The 16,888-nt window shown below is 35.5% G+C and overlaps 3 protein-coding genes across 5 annotated transcripts; 2 read left to right on the top strand and 1 right to left on the bottom strand.

The window, feature by feature from the left end:
• Positions 1 to 1,262: 1,262 nt before the first annotated feature.
• On the top strand, positions 1,263 to 7,424 carry LOC18037191 (phosphoenolpyruvate carboxykinase (ATP)). Its single transcript, XM_006426128.2, has 13 exons — positions 1,263 to 1,411; positions 1,734 to 2,018; positions 2,882 to 3,066; positions 3,191 to 3,344; positions 3,438 to 3,522; positions 4,504 to 4,604; positions 4,826 to 5,124; positions 5,313 to 5,486; positions 5,587 to 5,652; positions 6,210 to 6,388; positions 6,564 to 6,733; positions 6,844 to 7,012; positions 7,107 to 7,424. The coding sequence occupies exons 2-13, from the start codon at positions 1,750 to 1,752 to the stop codon at positions 7,248 to 7,250; spliced, it is 1,995 nt and encodes a 664-aa protein (XP_006426191.1). The 5' UTR covers positions 1,263 to 1,411; positions 1,734 to 1,749; the 3' UTR covers positions 7,251 to 7,424.
• Positions 7,425 to 8,317: 893 nt separating this feature from the next.
• LOC18036857 lies at positions 8,318 to 11,144 on the bottom strand. Of its 3 annotated transcripts, XM_006426126.2 has the most exons (8): positions 10,958 to 11,144; positions 10,749 to 10,826; positions 10,594 to 10,661; positions 10,376 to 10,516; positions 9,786 to 9,827; positions 9,180 to 9,316; positions 8,708 to 8,809; positions 8,318 to 8,557 (listed from the first exon to the last, which is right to left on the bottom strand). In XM_006426126.2, the coding sequence occupies exons 2-8, from the start codon at positions 10,823 to 10,825 to the stop codon at positions 8,429 to 8,431; spliced, it is 696 nt and encodes a 231-aa protein (XP_006426189.1). In that variant the 5' UTR covers position 10,826; positions 10,958 to 11,144; the 3' UTR covers positions 8,318 to 8,428. The 3 variants fall into 3 exon arrangements, with proteins under 3 accessions (XP_006426189.1, XP_024035922.1, XP_024035923.1); XM_024180154.1 differs by having other exon boundaries at positions 10,749 to 11,144; XM_024180155.1 differs by lacking the exon at positions 9,786 to 9,827 and having other exon boundaries at positions 10,749 to 11,144.
• Positions 11,145 to 11,196: 52 nt separating this feature from the next.
• LOC18036929 lies at positions 11,197 to 16,472 on the top strand. The gene is made up of 10 exons (XM_006426125.2): positions 11,197 to 11,446; positions 11,992 to 12,071; positions 12,151 to 12,371; positions 12,970 to 13,087; positions 13,649 to 13,717; positions 13,804 to 13,924; positions 14,000 to 14,526; positions 14,645 to 14,784; positions 15,234 to 15,317; positions 15,805 to 16,472. The coding sequence occupies exons 2-10, from the start codon at positions 12,051 to 12,053 to the stop codon at positions 15,917 to 15,919; spliced, it is 1,416 nt and encodes a 471-aa protein (XP_006426188.1). The 5' UTR covers positions 11,197 to 11,446; positions 11,992 to 12,050; the 3' UTR covers positions 15,920 to 16,472.
• Positions 16,473 to 16,888: the final 416 nt, after the last annotated feature.

The raw sequence follows: 16,888 nt of genomic DNA, 5'->3' as shown, positions 1-16,888 counted from the left end.
CACATCTAATGGTCCGGTTTTGTCATAATGTTTCAAACAGACTTCTTTGTATGCGCGTGGGGGCTACCTCGTTCTGCGGTTTTCGTGTCTTCATATTCGCACAAGTATGAGCTGTTAAGCTGATTACGTGACTAGACTGTGTAGGTGGTCTCGTCCAATCAAATTGTTCACGGAAAGGCATTGTTTGGTTTGTGACTCAAAAACCCGGAATTTAGAAAACACCTTACTACAGAAATGACCAATGTAGTTCTGTATTTTCAAAAATCATTTTTCAATTTCCTAAAAACAAAAATAAATAAAATACACCCGCTTTACGAATGTCAGAAGCCCAACGCATTCTTAGACTATTATCACTGTACTATAATTATTTTGTCGTACTGCATCTAGCTATAATTTTTTTTTTGATACGTTGTGTACATCATTTATATTTTTAAATCTGTTTCAATTAATTACTTTATCCTTAAAATCATTAAAAAATGTTAAAAAAATCTAAATTAAATGATTATTTAATCCTTAATTGTATTAAATGACTATTTTATTTTTTGAAACTTTAAATAATTATAAAATTTATAAATTTAATTAAAAGATCATTCCACCGACTTTCCTATTTTTTATGTAATTACAAATTTAGTTATTTTTCAAAGTTTCAAAAGATAAAATAATATTTTAATACATTTAAGGGCAAAGTAATTAATCTAAAAATATAGGTGATATAAAGAATATATTAAAATTTTTTAATAATTAAATGTATATATAACAAAATAAAGATAGTGTAAAGATAATTTTTATAAATTATTTAACAATTTGACTGTAAACTTGCAAATAGTAGGAAGACTTATTTTTAAATCAGTATTAGGAAAACCCACAAAAACATATTGTATATTGATTTCAAATATTAGAATGATTTAAAATTCACTAAATTTGGTTCATAATTAATTGATTTGATATTAAATTCCATTGTTAACAAAAACCATGCAACCGAGTCCCAACACAACTGAAGAAGCAAACAAGAACTTCTACATATACTACAAAAGAAAAGGGCAAAAAAAGGAAAAGTCGACACGGATACACGTGGGGCCCAGCGCAATATCTAGGATTTATCTGACTACCGTTCAGTCCGTTTCTCTGTTTAAATGAGTTTGGAATTTTGCTCTCTTAACTCATATGATGGATAAAATTTAACCGTGGTTAGCACTCACTCGGATTAGACCGTTTTGAGGACCCTGCCCAATTTGCCCTATAAATACCACGCATCGGGTCCTCCCATTTCGCATCAACTTCTTAGCTTATTCAATTTGCGTACTACAAACTGCACTTTGAATGATCGGGCTACCTCAGCTTTTATATTTCATCTCCCATTAGTCTTCATTTTTCTTTTTGTTCACTTTCGTTTCAAGCTCGCAATCTCGGGGTCATTCTCTTTCCCTCCTTAATCTTTATGGTCTATGTTGCACGTCACATGTTAATCTTGATAATGGCCTAGAAAGAGCGTTCATTTGGTCTGAAATCGTGCAGCAGGGTCTCATAAAAATAGCAAAACGAATGTTAATACCACGTCGTTCATTTGATCTGAAATCATGCAACAGGATCTCTTAAAAATAGCAAAACAAATTTTAAAACAAATCACGCTTATCCAATATGATAACCGTGATTTGTTTCTTTTGAAATTTGGCCTGGTTTATTTATGAACTCGTATTGTATACATATTCCGATAATCCGTCTCGTATTTGCAGGGAAGAGTCGTGAGAAATGGCAGCGAACGGTAACGGAGAGTTTAGCTTCGGAAAAGGAACGGCGAGGAAGGGGCTAGCGAAGATTCAAACGGCGGCTTCGCAGAAGAAGCAGAGCGCGATATGCCACGACGACAGCACGCCGCCTGTTAAGGCTCAGACGATTGACGAGCTTCACTCGCTTCAAAAGAAAAGATCTGCACCAAACACCCCCATTAAAGGGACCCAGGGCTCTTTTTCGCCTCTTTCGGATGAGGCACGACAGAAACAGCAGCTCCAGTCCATCAGGTTTAATTTACACACGCAATACACCTTATAATAAAATGAAAAACGTTTTAGACTTTTGAGACTTGAATCAATAATTATTATCATTCTTCCCAAAAGCACCCCCCCACACCCAAAAAAAAAAAAGAAAAAGACTAATTATTAATTCAAGAAACGGGACCACAGTTTCTGTTTCCAGTAATATCACGGTGGTGATTAACAACGGACAAGTTGAAACACATATAAATATTAACTTCAATGCCGAAGCGTTTGTTTTGAAGTAATTTATATAAGATGCGGGTATGTAGTGAAGTCGTTGCAGCCTTTGCTTTGTCCCAAAAATCCGATTGAAATATATAAAGAGTAATGTTATTGGCACATTAAATTGTACACACTACACAAGATAATAAATGTATTTTATATTGAAAGATAATTAATTTTTTCTTTTTATATAAATGATTTTATTTAATTTGTTATAATTTTTTAATATGTATTTTTTAGGGTAAATAATATTTTTTTAACGTATAAATTCATACGATTGCTTTAATTTAAAATACGGGTAAGTGGGTCTTACCTGGTGACGCCGGCAAGGGCAATCTCGTTAATGTGTAGAACTTTGAGGTGGTGTGTTTCTCTTGTTATGCCATGTATGTACTCGTGTTTACAACTTTTGACTAACAACGTAATTTCCTTATAAGTTTCCACAGAAAAGAAAGCGTGGAGCGGTGGACGTGCTAATAAATAATAATACTTTTAGCAAATTATATTTTATGATAGGAAGATTTTTTTTTTAACAAAAAAAAAACTTTGCCCAAAAATATTAATTAACAAGAATTTCCTAGCTTTTGTTTTGAATATCTCAATTTAATGATTTGCGGGTGAAACAGTGCATCGTTGGCGTCACTGACAAGAGAAACAGGGCCAAAGGTGGTGAGAGGAGATCCGGCGAGAAAGGCAGAGACACCAAAGTTTGCGGCAGATCCCGGTGACCATTTCTCTTTCACGCCAACAATCAGCGTCAGTGACAGTTCCTTGAAGTTCACCCACGTTCTCTACAATCTCTCTCCTGCTGGTAAAACAAAATTCTCAATATTATTATTATTATTATTATTGGTCACAATATTATATATTTTAAATCGAGAATAGTAAGATAATTAATTAATAGGGAACGGTGGTTATTTGTTTTTGTTTTGCAGAATTGTACGAGCAGGCCATCAAGTATGAGAAAGGGTCGTTTATCGCGTCCAGTGGTGCATTGGCAACTCTGTCTGGCGCCAAGACTGGCCGCTCTCCCAGAGATAAGCGTGTGGTCAAGGATGAGACCACTGAGCATGAACTTTGGTGGGGAAAGTGAGTGTCTCTTACACTTATTATTATTGCCTTCCTTTTCCCTTTCATATTCATTAAATTTGGGATTAATTCTCTTGCTTTTTGACGATTCAGGGGTTCACCTAACATTGAAATGGACGAGCACACATTTTTGGTGAACAGAGAAAGGGCTGTTGATTACTTGAATTCTTTGGACAAAGTAATTCTTCTAATTTTTTTTTCTCATTTACTATATTATTTATCACAAGGTCAACTTATTCTTTTTCCCCCTATTTCAAAAGGAATAAGATATTGGGCTCCTAAAATATAGATTTAAGGTTTCACAACAGTGTAGAATATCATTTTACAATGGTATAAAAGCATTTGACACTGTTGTAAAATTTTAAATCTACTTTTTAAAAAATACGGGCGCCCACACTAGAGAAGGACTCTACACAACCATACATATATAGAAAATTTTCAATGGGGGGTTCTTGCATTTTTTTAAAGGGCGTGTACTTTTATATGCACAACATTGCAAAATGCTTTTACAATGTTTTAAACGCTTTCACAACATTGCGAAAGTCTTTAGTACTTTGTGTGTGCGTGTACGTGCGCACGCGCGTGTGTTGCATTGAATTCGCAACTCTCAAAATTGGGTTACAAAATATTAATATATATGCATTTTTTTAAAGGGCATGGACTTTTATATGCACAACATTGCAAAATGCTTTCACAACATTGCGAAAGTCTTTAGTACTTTGTGTGTGCGTGTGCGCGCGCGCGCGAGTGTGTTGCATGGAATTCGCAACTCTCAAAATTGGGTTACAAAATATTTATATATAGGTACACACACCCATACATGAAGAGATAAAATGTAGCTAGCTTGTTGTTAAGAATATTAGATGTTTTCCCTAGTCTTTGGATGATGGTGAAATGTGAGCAACGGGAATCCATCTCGTCTCCTTCCCCAAGCCGGCCTATTGTCCCCTTGATCTATTGGATAGAGCAATTTCCTCCTGGTTTATTAATTTATTTTCCTTCACCTTATGGAATTTATGGAACTAACCTGAGAGATCTGTGTCTTATCCTGCCACACTTATTATTTAGCGAAAGCAGCTAGTAAGCCCGATAATATAAGAACTTCTCTGATATTATCAATAACTCAATTAATAATAGAATGAAAAATCATGATGTGCAGGTTTTTGTGAATGATCAATTCTTGAACTGGGATCCACAGAACCGAGTCAAAGTCAGAATTGTTTCTGCAAGGGCTTACCATTCTTTGTTCATGCACAACATGTAAGTGAAACAAACTGATTATTTTTACTAACAATTATTTCCTTCGCAAAGGTCTTGGCCCTGCCAGATAAGTTTCCTCATCATTGTCACAATGTGAATAATATGTAATCCTGAATTGAGGTTTATCATCCCTAATACATACATAGATGGAGGAAAATGGTTAAACAATGTGCAATGGTAAATTAGCTTAGTGGAAAATTGGATAACTGGGTGGGTGGCAGGTGTATCCGACCCACTCCTGAAGAGCTGGAGAATTTCGGTACTCCGGACTTCACTATATACAATGCTGGACAGTTCCCGTGTAATCGTTATACTCACTACATGACATCCTCCACTAGCATAGACCTTAATCTTGCTAGGAGGGAAATGGTCATCCTCGGCACACAGTACGCCGGGGAAATGAAGAAGGGTCTTTTCAGTGTTATGCATTATCTCATGCCTAAACGTCAAATCCTCTCCCTTCATTCTGGCTGCAATATGGGAAAAGATGGAGATGTTGCCCTCTTCTTTGGATTGTCAGGTATAGTATCATCGGATCAAGGTCGTGATCTGGTGCCAAACTGTGCCAAAATGATACGTGCCTTCTAACTTTAGTCCTTGAAACATTGTTCTATGTGTTTTGATGTATATTTGGCTATAATGCCCTTTACTGTTTGTTTGGTATTTGCATTGTTATTGATGAGAATGTTTCAATAATTTTAATGTTAGGTACTGGAAAGACAACACTGTCTACTGATCACAATCGATATCTGATTGGAGACGATGAACACTGTTGGGGTGACAATGGTGTGTCAAACATTGAGGGTGGTTGCTATGCCAAGTGCATTGATCTCTCAAGGGAGAAGGAGCCTGATATCTGGAATGCCATCAAGTTTGGCGCTGGTAATTTTCTAAAATTCTATTGATGCTTAGCTGATATTTGTAATATGAGGGAAATTATTTACAGATCATAGGAAATAATGCAATTGATTGTGATTGGCAGTGTTGGAAAATGTTGTGTTTGATGAGCATACCAGAGAGGTGGATTATTCTGACAAATCTGTCACAGGTAAAATAATATTTTGTGCAGACTTATTCCATATCTTAATAATCTTTGATTGTATTAAGTACAAAATAAATGGAATCAGTTTATGACTCATAGTACGGTTGATCTTATCCGTACAGTTTAGTTTAATTTACACCCACATCATCAAAATTATTAAATCATTATTAATCTAATAAAAATATAGTGAGATCATCCTAAGTTACACCTCATTTCATTTATGTTCTGTAATTTTATAACTCTTACATCATCTAATAGATTGTTTTGCGATTAGATAATGTGAAGTCAACTAATTTGCTTTTCCAATTTGGTGATTTAAGTCAATAGCTTAGCTATTTTGACTTTTTCTATGCCATGTTATAAGGACTTGAACAAAAAGGGGTCTCCAAATATATAAGACTAAGCGAAAAACTTAAATACTTAAGTGACACCGAAAAGTCTTTTGATCGTGATCTAAAGATCCAGGAGAATTTATTTAATCTACAGATAAGCTATACCTACATATGCTCTATGATCGTGAAGAAAATTTATTTATCTTGTGGCTGTTTTTCATGGGATTGCAGAGAACACTCGTGCTGCCTACCCCATTGAGTATATCCCCAATGCAAAGATACCATGCGTTGGTCCTCATCCCAAGAATGTCATCCTTTTGGCATGTGATGCTTTTGGTGTACTCCCACCAGTGAGCAAGCTGAACCTGGCACAAACAATGTACCATTTCATCAGTGGCTACACTGCTTTGGTATGTACCATGCCATTATTTTGATTCAAATATGAGGTTATTTGGTAATTACCTGAATATTATGCATCATTTCATATTGAGTCTGGAGAACAGAAGAAAATGCACACGTAGATGTAGTTGCTAATAATTACTTTTCCATTTTGGTGATAGAATTTGAATTTGTTCTTGATTTTAGGTAGCTGGAACAGAGGATGGTATTAAGGAGCCAACGGCAACATTTTCAGCTTGCTTTGGTGCAGCATTTATCATGCTGCATCCTACCAAGTATGCAGCAATGCTGGCTGAGAAGATGCAGAAGCATGGTGCTACAGGATGGCTCGTCAACACTGGATGGTCAGGTGGAAGGTGTGTATTGAAGATGGTTAACCTTTATGCTGATATACTAGGTATACATTATACCAGCAATCGGATTACATAGAAAAATTGAAATGAAATGTTCTTTGAATTTGTTGCAGCTATGGTTGTGGCAGCCGCATCAAGTTACCGTACACTCGAAAAATCATTGATGCGATACACTCTGGCAGCCTGTTGAATGCAAATTACAAGAAAACTGATGTATTTGGGGTGGAAATCCCCACTGAAGTCGAGGGAGTGCCTTCAGAAATCCTGGATCCAGAGAACACTGTTAGTTTTCCTTCTCTTTAACAAATTCTCATCTTTTTAAACTAATGCATCTTTTATTTCAATTTTATGATGTAATTGTTATTTGTGTCAACAGTGGGCAGACAAGCAGGCTTACAAGGAGACACTGCTGAAGCTGGCTGGTCTTTTCAAGAGGAACTTTGAAATATTCACAAACTACAAGATTGGCAAGGACAACAAGCTCACTGAAGAGATCCTTGCAGCTGGTCCAAATTTCTAATTTAGACCGAGTGAAGAACAAGCAAAGAACGTGAGTGTGGTTTGGGAAATATGATGGAAATAAAGCGTAATATAGTCATATTCGACATGTGTGGTTCGATTCATATGTAAACTTGTTCTCTGAATTAATTAAGTAATCCGATATTTGAGTCAACGATTTTAATTAGAAGCTTAATTTCTTCGGAATGCTGGTCCTATAAAAATTGCAATCGCTATGATAAGCTTTAGTGCAACTTAAGACAAGTTTGCAACTGACGAAAACTTGTGAACCATTTCCACACCGTCAAATGAATTTACCGGACGTCAAAGTCCTGTGCAAAACTGTTGGAGAGTTTGTTCAACTTGAAAATATACGTATCAAGTTGAAAGCTGTTTTGGGTGCTTGCCTTGAGAAATTTTTAGCACCCCTAAGCACCGGAATGTTTTCTTCATAACAAGATGATGATCATTCACATACCACAATACAATATTCGGAAGTTTCGGAAGTGCAGATAAGAAATTCAACTTTCTGTATCCACTTATTGCTACCAATCTAACACGCTGATGGTTTGGCTACATTCAGGAAAGACTAAAATTTTGCTTGCTTTAGCAAAGAGATTTTTGCGCTGTGTACAGGAGTCGTGACATATGAGCATGCATGCAAAACTAGAAAGCGAGCATGATCAGAACGTGCTTTTTTTTCAACATGTCTGAAGGAAAAAAAATATCCCACATCTTTACAGTTAAGAGAATCCAAAGATCTACTACAACGGCGCATTGTTTGAGAAACAAGTTGCAAAAGAAACGCTAAGAATTGCTTGCTGGGACAACCAGCATCAATTCCAGTAAGGCATATGCTAAAAAACTTTTTTCTAAATGTGGTCTTCTGCGTTAAGATAATCTGCTGCCCCTAATGAAACAATTCGCATTGTTTCAAATGAAGCTTACAGCCTTGATTTATCTAGCAGTGGCAATAAATTCGAGACAATATTTTCATTGTCAAACAAAACAAGGCCTTTTAACAAATGCAAACCCATACAATACTTGAAAAACGGGGAGAAAAAAGGGAATAAAAACTACACTTATGTCTGCTGAAAGATGCCATCACTTCACAATCATTCTTCTTTCCAAAACAAAAATCTGCTATATAAAAAAAACCATATGTGATTTTGTTACACTCGATAAACCCAGATCTAATTTTTAAGGAATAAGTCTCCAAGCTCGATGCATTATTTCATCATTTATAAATGGGTGCAAAGACCACATGAGGCAGTAGCTCTCTAACTCCACTGATAATGATTTGAGATTTAGAGAAATAACAATCTTTTCCTGCAAGAGAGTGATGATAATCGTCAGCTGTTCAATCATTACAGGAAAAACAGATCAATAAAAAAGATTTGACAGCCTAAGGCTAGTCTCAGAGATGTATTTGCCTAAATGCGAAATGAAAAGGATAGTCAGAATGCAGAAGCTCATTACCTGCATTGCATAGTCTTTCTTCACCATACTGTAAATGATCCCCATCATGGCAGCAATCTCTGTCATTTCAGGTTCTTGAAGATCGGATGACTTAATGTCCTCCTAAGTCGAAAGAGGTTTGAGAAGAAATGAGAGAATATTGATGACATATTGCATCAGGCATTTAAAGTAGCTTTTAATCTATTTACATACCATTTAAGCATTTAGTCTATAATAGTTACAAAATCTCCAGCGTAGAAATAGTTGGAGATCATTGAAAGTAGCTTTATAATGGTCAGCGAAAATCCAGCTAAACTATAACTATGTCTCTGATGGGGAAAGGAACTGAGTAGGCCATACTATAAATATTTTTGCAAATGAGCACCAAAGAAACACTCATAATTTTTCCAATTCAATTGAATTCATAGCACATTCTTATTGATAAAATAGACAGAATGGGAAAAGTCTACATTCCATTAACATTAAACCCAACCTCATCATTCGTGGCTCGTACATCCAAACCATTGCTGAAATCGTTATCCCATGCAGGTGGTAAACATTCAGTTGCAGTTTGAATTGCGCTGGAAACATCCTCCAGGAGACATTCAAGTTCTTTCAGTATGCTTTTGGCTGCAAAACCATTAATTATCAACCTAATGAATTGCTAATTTCAAGCTTTAGCTGTAAAAAAATGCAATTGACAATAACGTTAGATGAACGAACCATGAATTCACACCTAAGTTAACATGCGACAAGAGGGACTAGACAGTCAAGTTTCATGGACTATTATTGCTTACCATTAACAGTATGTTATATAACAGCCACTAATTGGTAAAATCAGTTGCCTCAGACCATTAACAGTCACCCTTAAGCTTTAAGGGGGGAATAATAAGGTGATGGATGAGCCAGTATACACTTGAAAGGCATATAAAGATACAATGTATGACAATCAAAAAACATAACTTCAGAAAATTGAAAAATCAGATAACCTTCTATATGCAATACAGGTTCAAACAACCTCTTGACCCTGTTCAAAGTAAATAAGATGATAATACGGGGGATTTGGGGAGGGAGTATTTGAAGAATGGAAGTTCGTTACCTTTACTTAAATGGTCAGTAAGTCCGAGTAGGCTTGTATGCACTTCTGTATGTACATTTTAAAGTAAAAGGTTTAAAATAAATTAAAAAGTAAAACTCTGAAAAAAGAAGGTTCATCCAAGAGAGAAAGAGCTGGCATCTAATGGTATAAAAATACAGCAAGCATGGGACAATAAAACATTTAAGACCACATGCTGGTGAATGTGGTATTACTTTACAGAAGATTTCTCCTAAGAAACTTCCAACATATAGCAGAGTTATTGGAAAAGTCAGGTGTCATTGGGTACCTTTTTTAAGGCGATGATTCCAACAGAACGAGATGTGAAGACAACAAAAAACTGGTTTTTCTTCCACAGTTCCAAAATACCATTAGCAAACACAATTTCATTTTTTTTTTGTTCTTGAATATATTTTGGGATAATAATCCTACCTTAACTCACTCATATTTGAAAATTCAATTTCCCAATTCATTCTCCTCATAACAATTTTGCAAACCAGCATGGAACACAGTCATTTAGTTTTCCACTCTTTCTAAATACCTGAACCAAAAAAAAAAATCAAAATGTTTATTTAAAGCAGAGGTGTACTTACACTTGCTCATATTTTGTACACTATCATGAACATTGATGCAGCCAGATTCAAAATAGGACTTCACCCTTTTGGTTTCATTAGATTTAACAATGTTCTCAATCAACTCAGATGTCCTGTCTATCGGAGGCCGTCGAAGAAACTCTACAAGGTGGTTAATAGAAATAGTGTCAATTCCAACAATTAACACAATAGTCAAAACTTAAATGCTAGGCACCCACCAAGTCCCTGCTTAAAGCCAGTAAGTAACTTGCTTCCTGAAGTTCCCAATTCCTCAAGCTTTGCGAGCCTATAAAATGGGTCGTTATAATCTAAATATCAATCCAATAAAAATAAAAACTTATTAGTAGTTCCATTGGTTAAAGAGTTAAGTTACCTTGTCATAAAATCTTTAAATAACTTTAAAACCTTCTCCTTCAATTCAGATTTCAATTTTCCTACGTCACTTCCCATTCTGCTAAAGCATTTACGTTGAAAACGGCGCAATTGATAAGAAAGCTAACTCAGTAGATCCTTTCACGCGTTTTATCAAACACCTGGACTGCAGGCTATTAGAATTTAGAAAGAAGATTCGATAAAACTCACAGTAGCCCGCGTAGATTTGTTAACACTTGCAAAACGATATCGTTTGCTCTAACTTCGGTTAGAGGCTTCCGTCCGCTGCATTGTGAATTGAGTTGTGCTCTATTGCGACTTTAGGATTTGCAAAGTACAAATTTTAACGTGTCACAGAATTACACACGTGCGTACTTCACACGTGTCCAATCCGAAACTCGGCCTCGGACTCAGATAACTGAAGTAAAAAGGGATGGGTGCGCACTACGCCGTACAGTGCATTGTAGCAAAAATCCCCATTCGTCTGGGTCCTTCCGTTTGCATTCTCTTTAAGCTTTAATCTTCTCTTCTCGTGGGCACGCGCAATAAGCCCGCAGACAGATCCGAGAGATAGAGATCCTATTATTCCCTCGTCGCATTCCGTTTCGTCGAAGTCTCAATCCCGATCTTGCGTTTTTTTTTTCTTTTCAGAATTGCGCGATTTGGTTTAATTTCATCTATTTTTTCGTGCTATTTGAGGTAATTTTCATCATCTTCTATCAATTTTTTGGAAATTTTTGTTAGTTTTCGTATTTTTGTCGTTAATTCTTCGGTTTTTGCCTCAACATGGAACGTTTTTGTTTTTGTGATTGTATCGATATGTGCTCTGTGAAAATCTAGATATTATAGTTTGTGTTTCGTAAATATCTCATCGGTTTAGTAATAATTTTTTTTGGATTTTTGTCGGATTTAGGGTTTGGTTTTTTTTTTGGATAAATTTGTAGTTTTATGCGGAATTTTTGTTAAAAAATGAAGGAGATTTATTCTGTTTGACTGCTTTAGTAACCAGATATCCGAAATTAAGCTTAAGTCGATGAGAATTCATTTGAATTTTGATTATTAATCTAAATTCAGACCAAAATTCTATTTATCTGGTACCAGATACTTAGAAACTTCAATGCTTGCTTCCCTGGTTTTTTGCAACTTCATTCTGATGTTGTACTGACTATAAATATGATTATTGTTTTTCTTTTTAGCCGAAATTAATTAATTAATGGAATTTTTTTGTGTTTTGGACTCTGCAGGCATTGATTATCTGTATCTAGGGCGTGAACAATAAGCTTAACGGTGTATTTTAGCAGCAATGCGGGGATATGCTAGAGATGTCAGTGAATTTTGAGATCTCATAATTATGTATCAGAAGAGGTTGTCAAGTGTTTAATGTATTCGTGATTTTTTTGTAGGACGTTGAAGAATATGATGAGTACGAGGATGAAGGAGAAGACCAATATGAAGAAGATGAAGGGGAGGAGGAAGATCAAGAAGAAGAACGGAAACCTACAGAAGAAGAATTGGAATATCTTGAACTAAGGCAGCGGCTGAAAGAGCGTTACAGGAAGAATATAAAGAAAGAAAATGGCTCGACCAGTTCCAAAGAGAAAACAAATAGGCTTCCATATGACAAGTAATTATTTTTTTCCCTCTAATGGGTATTGTTGCCTGGTTTGTGTTTGACTTTCTCTTGGAATTGGTTTCTGGAGCTGTTTCAGTCTTTCAGAATATTCTTTTCTCACTTGTACATTTTTTTTTATGGAATTTATTTGCAATTATGTGTTCATTGCTTGCCATGAATTTTTTCCTTCCCTCTTAATCTTAAATTTGTTACCTTACCAATTTGAATACACAAAAGTTTGGAAAGTGGACATGACTCTAGACTATATCATTTTTTATCTAAAGATGGTGATAAAAATGTTGGCCATCTTCAGAAGTTTTATGATAAACTTGGAATCTTTTTTGGCTGTTACATAATTGGCATTAAGCTGAGTTGAGTGAACATCAGTTGATTGTTTTATTCATTGCTCCACTGCGTGCCGCACTGCTAATCTGAAGCTATTTTAAAGATTATTGTTTTACCTGTTTATACCCTCAGCTTTATGATTGTTGACTTCGCTTCCATTCTTTTGTTACACGGCCTCTGTTTCATTGTTTTTAAAGAATTTCAGAGTATCGTATGAAGTTTTATGTTTAAATTCATTCTATTTCTTATTGTAATACTTCTGCAGTTATGGATCCTTCTTTGGCCCTTCTCAGCCTGTAATTTCTCACAGAGTTATCCAAGAAAGCAAGTCACTGTTAGAGACCCAACATTTGGCATGTAGGGTTCAAAACTCTCATCGTAATGTATGTATCATAAGCCTTTGATTCTGGATATTGCATAGACTGGTTACTGCAAATCTGATCCTTTGTCTTTAATTAATAATGGAGTTATGGAGGCTTGTTGCTTAACAATATATGAACACCATGGGTAGTAACCTGTCCCAGGCAATTCTACTTCATAGTTTCTACTTATTTATTGTCATTTACTTAAGAATTGGAGAATATAGCTACTCTTCTGTTTGATTTTAATATTCTTATCTAAGATTGCATGATTTTGATGTTTTTAGTTAGATGCCTTTCATGCTACAAAGATTAAATTAGCCTGGTAGTCCTGAAATGAAAAGAAAAAGAATTACAATGTAATATCTTTTGTGCAATGCAAAATTGCAAATTATCATATTTACAATATGTTTTGCTCAGTAACTCCCACACTATTTATTTTTATGGGTCTGTGCTTCACTCTCATGACTGGTCTATTTGTTACGTTGTGAATTTGGATTGTGGGTGCACAATCCAGTTGTTGTGTACAGAGTTTGCCAAATTGAGATGTTGCTCTATCTTTGTGGTTTTGCTTGCCTTTTGCAGAATGAAAAGACCTCTGCTTCCTCCGCACCAAAGGTTGGAGGGCAACGTCCGCCACCCAAAGTTAATGAGGTATTGGGACACTTGTTTTGGTTTTGTTGTTTCTTTAGATGGACCTTTGATCTTATAAAGAATGTCACGGATTTACTGAAATGCAGGTGCAAAGGAAAGTTCAAAAACTTAAGGTTTCAAGAGATTATTCCTTTTTATCTGATGATGCGGAGCTTCCAGCTTCTAAAAAAGAACCTCCAGCTCGAAATGTCTCTGTTCCGAATTCTGGTGTGTTGTTGCATAAATTTTGGATTGGTTAATGGAATTGAAAACATACTATTTTCATTGAGAAAACTTATACAGGTTTCTTACTGATGTTGAAGAGGCACGACAAGCTCAAGTGCCGACAAAGAGCAAACAACCGTTGGGTAATAGTGGCAGAAATGTTCATGCTGCCTCGTGAAGAGAGGAAACCAGTTTCTTCAAATGTCCAAATGCATTCTAAAGCAGGGCTCTACAAGGCAGCTAATGGAAATAAATCTAATTCGATGTCAGTGGAGTCTAGAAAGCAGCATAGTAACAACAATGGCATTGGTCCTGGCCGGCCTGCAGGACAAAAAGCACCTCCTTCGAAGATGCCTGTGGCCTCTTTGGAGAGGAAGGCATCTGCCCCAGGTGCAAAATATCATCCGGCCAGTGTAAAGAATCATCTGCCCACTGTAAAGAATCAATTGCCCATTGCAAAGAATCAATCCAGTGCTAAGATACCACCCTCTTCAAAGATTCTTCCATCTGTTCAGAAGAAGCACTTAGAACAGAGAAACAGTATACAGGAACCCAATAGGAGTAGGCCTATTTCAAAACAGCCAGTGGCATCTTCAAAACCTCAGGTATAGCCGATCTGCAAATATTCATATCATTTACGGTTCTACTTGTAGGTTATTTTGAATGACATCTATAACTTTGTTGACGATTGCTTTGTTTCTACTCCCATCTGGAGCTTCTCAGATAAACAAGCCACTTAAGCAAATTTCATCACATGCTGCAACTCAAGATCACTGCCCCAAGAAGAAGCCATTAGCACGTTACTCTGATGAAGAAGGAGATGATGATGCAAAGGCTTTCACTATGCTTAGAAGCATGCTAGGGTATCTTCTTAAAGCATTTTTTTTTTATTCAAATATACTTTTAATTTATTTGTAGCATTGGTCAAGGAACTAGTGGTTACTTTTGAATATGTTTTTGCTCAAGTTGTAGTTGCTTTCATTTATAGATTTGTTGATGCCTAAAATGTTCCAATAATGCAAGGGTAGATTATTCATTTATTTTTTGATATTTTGAGTCTTTGGTAGCTTCTGATTAAGCTTGCGAAAGGAGTGGATTATCTTCTTCTTCCTCTTCCTTTGTTTCTTTGTTTTTGTTTTTTTTCCATTTTTTTTGGTGACCATTTTGTGTTCTTGGACAACTATTTTGAGAAGACTACAACTTGGATATGAAAAAGTTGATTTAGGCTCCTGAACACAATGGTTAATAGAACTTAAGTTGGTGTTAATGCAACATTTGGATTGTAACTGAAGTTTATAATCTATTTATACAGGCATCGAAAGTTTGCAAATTATGATGATGATGATAGTGACATGGAGGCAGGCTTTGACGATATCATGGAGGAGGAAAAATTAAGGTTAGTATAATTTATTTAGTTCGCCACAAAGCTGTTGTCCTGTTTAATTAATTGTCTCATCCTCTTTTTCCCCTTGCTTTGGAATTTTCATTTCAATATGCTAAAGTGTGGGGGCTATGGCGTTTTTACTTGTTTCTAGTGTTAAGTTTTCCTATGTTATTTTTCTTAACAACATTTTGTGACCACTCGTCTTGGCAGTTTATCGAATTAATAATAATGGTACCTAGTTAATAGGAAAATATTGTGGAGAGAGAAAGAGAGTGATAGTTAATGGTCTCCCGCAAAACAGGGCCAAGAGTAGAGCATGGAGAGTATGAAATGAAAAGAAGTTGTGGAACATTAAAAAATATAACTAAAAAAAGATGACTTAGAGATCAACTTTTCTCTCATTTAACATGTATGAATTAACATAAGTTATATGTTTGAGATTAGTGTTCATCATTTATGTTAATTCATGTTTATGTTGATTATTTGTGATGTGATACAGTGCCAAAATTGCACTGAAGGAGGATGAAGAGCAACTACGTCTCATAGAGGAAGAGGAGCGGCAGGAACGGATGAGGAAGTTGGCAAAGAAGCGTAAGCTAATGAGCCAGCGATGATTATAAATACACTCATCATTCTGTAATCGTGCAGCCAGTCCCTTATGGTTCAGTGTCCCTTATCTAGTTGTAGTTTGGGCGCAAATTTGCGCCATCTGCAGTTAAATTATGGGGCATTTAGTCTTTATTCACCACCCTCCCCCCCACCCAAATTGTAGGATCAGATTCATAGTTCTAGATGTAATTTGTTCAGTATAAATAAATATGAAGTCAGGTTTTTATTTGGGTGCTTCTTCAGGAGGATAATATTGGACCAAATGCTCACCTGTTCAATTACATTCGCCCCGGGAGGGGGAGTGCTGATCTGTTCTACAATTTCACTTCCACTTCCAAGTTTCCAGTGAGGATTTTCTAATTTTACCCCCTCGATCTCTCCGTAAATTCGAGCTTGAAGCATGGGCCTTATAAATTTTAATTGAGCATTGGGATATCCATGTTTTATAGTGGGCTGTGATGTTCAACTGTTTAATCCACCCTTAACACTGATATGAAGTCACTAGGGTTTAGTTGGGAACTGTTGTGGATGACGTAATTTTACCATATATATATATATATATTTGGTAAACTTCATTAATAAATATGTGTTTGGTAAATTTCATTGTTAAGGTATTGATTCATTGTCAATTCAATGGACTTTATAATTCGTCCATATTATATTAAATTTGGTATAATAATATTTTTCAAAATTTTCATTTCTTGTGGTGATGTAATGTTTTTGGTTTATGATTTATGAGCTAAGTGTTTTTTTTTTTAAAAAAAGGTATAATTGTGCCTTTTGATAAAATAATAAGATTATAAATGTATAATGATAACGTTAAAATGTATGGTGATACGAACATACTTCAAAATATTTATCAAATATTTTTTTAATCAAAACTTAAGAAATAAATTATTGATGTTTCAATCTCAATCTTAAGATAATGATGAGGATTTTAACATTTGTATCTTAATTGACATGACAATCATTAA

This window comes from Citrus clementina, unplaced genomic scaffold, assembly GCF_000493195.1.
Source record: "Citrus clementina cultivar Clemenules unplaced genomic scaffold, Citrus_clementina_v1.0 scaffold_7, whole genome shotgun sequence".
Lineage (NCBI taxonomy): Eukaryota > Viridiplantae > Streptophyta > Magnoliopsida > Sapindales > Rutaceae > Citrus > Citrus x clementina.
The sequence above is the reverse complement of the archived record's forward strand: the minus strand, read 5'-3'. Positions and strand labels throughout refer to the sequence as shown.

What these genes read in the sequence shown, in the direction of transcription:
- LOC18036929 (XM_006426125.2), top strand. Translation starts at nt 12,051, where the DNA reads ATGCGGGGATATGCTAGAGAT. An exon ending in AATAGGCTTCCATATGACAA is followed by an intron (nt 12,372 to 12,969) that starts GTAATTATTTTT and finishes ATACTTCTGCAG; the next exon opens with TTATGGATCCTTCTTTGGCC. An exon ending in CGCCACCCAAAGTTAATGAG is followed by an intron (nt 13,718 to 13,803) that starts GTATTGGGACAC and finishes ACTGAAATGCAG; the next exon opens with GTGCAAAGGAAAGTTCAAAA.
- LOC18036857 (XM_024180154.1), bottom strand. Translation starts at nt 10,825, where the DNA reads ATGGGAAGTGACGTAGGAAAATTGAAATCTGAATTGAAGGAGAAGGTT. An exon ending in TTTAAAGATTTTATGACAAG is followed by an intron (nt 10,662 to 10,748) that starts GTAACTTAACTC and finishes CCCATTTTATAG; the next exon opens with GCTCGCAAAGCTTGAGGAAT. An exon ending in TGGCTTTAAGCAGGGACTTG is followed by an intron (nt 10,517 to 10,593) that starts GTGGGTGCCTAG and finishes ACCACCTTGTAG; the next exon opens with AGTTTCTTCGACGGCCTCCG.
- LOC18037191 (XM_006426128.2), top strand. Translation starts at nt 1,750, where the DNA reads ATGGCAGCGAACGGTAACGGAGAGTTTAGCTTCGGAAAAGGAACGGCG. An exon ending in ACTGGATGGTCAGGTGGAAG is followed by an intron (nt 6,734 to 6,843) that starts GTGTGTATTGAA and finishes AATTTGTTGCAG; the next exon opens with CTATGGTTGTGGCAGCCGCA. An exon ending in TCCTGGATCCAGAGAACACT is followed by an intron (nt 7,013 to 7,106) that starts GTTAGTTTTCCT and finishes TTGTGTCAACAG; the next exon opens with TGGGCAGACAAGCAGGCTTA.